The sequence below is a fragment of the Condylura cristata genome, unplaced genomic scaffold, assembly GCF_000260355.1.
Source record: "Condylura cristata isolate star-nosed mole 26May11 unplaced genomic scaffold, ConCri1.0 scaffold00060, whole genome shotgun sequence".
Taxonomy (NCBI): Eukaryota; Metazoa; Chordata; class Mammalia; order Eulipotyphla; family Talpidae; genus Condylura; species Condylura cristata.
Window position 1 is genome coordinate 717,806 of NW_004567161.1, and position 1,074 is coordinate 718,879.

The 1,074-nt window shown below is 74.7% G+C and overlaps 1 protein-coding gene across 1 annotated transcript in view; it reads left to right on the forward strand.

The window, feature by feature from the left end:
• The window catches only part of TIMP2 (TIMP metallopeptidase inhibitor 2), a 9,569-nt gene extending 8,495 nt beyond the window's left edge, over nucleotides 1–1,074 (forward strand). The window contains exon 3 of the mRNA XM_012734577.1: nucleotides 292–1,074. Within this exon, the coding sequence (XP_012590031.1) occupies nucleotides 292–664 (373 nt within the window). The 3' untranslated portion in view covers nucleotides 665–1,074. The remainder of the gene's footprint in view (nucleotides 1–291) is intronic.

Below are 1,074 nucleotides of genomic sequence, written 5' to 3' on the forward strand. Positions count from 1 at the left end.
GGAACTCCGTGGCTTTGCTGCTCGGCCGGCCAGACGCAGGGACGGTCAGCTGGTCCCTGAGGGGAGGAGACCCTCCTGCCGTTTGAGAAGCGGCAGCGGCCAGAGTCTGCGTCGGGCCTGGTCTGGCGCCAGTGGCCTCGGCGCGTGGAGGGGTGATGGCCGCGGCTGTGTGGACGGCAGGGGTCCTCTCCCCCCGGGGGGCTGCGGGGCCGGCTGGGCCTCCTGGGTCTCCCCGCTCTGGCCGTCACGGCTCTTCCTCGAGGACACCATCCGGGGACGTGCGCCCGGGTGACCTCCTGCTGACTTAGTCCCCAGACCCCTCGCTCCAAATGCCCCGGGGGCTGGCACGACCCGGCCAGCGCCCCACACGCCCGTCCCCGGCCTCGGCGGAGGGAGGACCGGCGCGCTCACCCAGCCCTGTCCCCGCCTCTCAGGAAAGGCCGAGGGGCCTGGCGGGATGCACGTCACCCTCTGTGACTTCATCGTGCCCTGGGACACCCTCAGCGCCACCCAGAAGAAAAGCCTGAACCACAGGTACCAGATGGGCTGCGAGTGCAAGGTGAGCCCCCCCCCCCACACCCCGCAGGGCCCTGGGCCAGTGGGGGCGGCAGCAGGGGCCCTTTCCCGCGGGGGGACCTGGCGGGGGACCTGGCCTGCGGGCTGAGACGCCTCCGAGCGCTGCAGGGGAGTCTGAGGGGCGCCCGGCCCAGAGGGCCCTGGGGGGGCTGGCGAGAACCGCCACGCCCCGGCGTCCACGCCCCGGCCGCCCGCCATTTCCGCCCGGGGCCTCGAGGACGCCGGCTCTGCGTGTTGAGAATGCGGGCGCCCGGGCCCCCCAAAGGGGCACTGTCTCCTGGGCAGCTCGGGGCGGGCAGGAGCTGGGTGTGTGCCGAGGCCACGGGCGGTGGCCGGGGGCACCTCTGACGCCCAGGGCGGCCGCACCGGCTGTTGTCCACTGCCCCCCGTGCTTGACGTGCGCCCCAGCCTGCGGCTGCAGCGTCCCGGACAGCCCACCCGTGCCCGGCGTGACCCCGGGGCCAGCTGCTGCCGCTTCCTCTGTGGCACGAGGGCGCC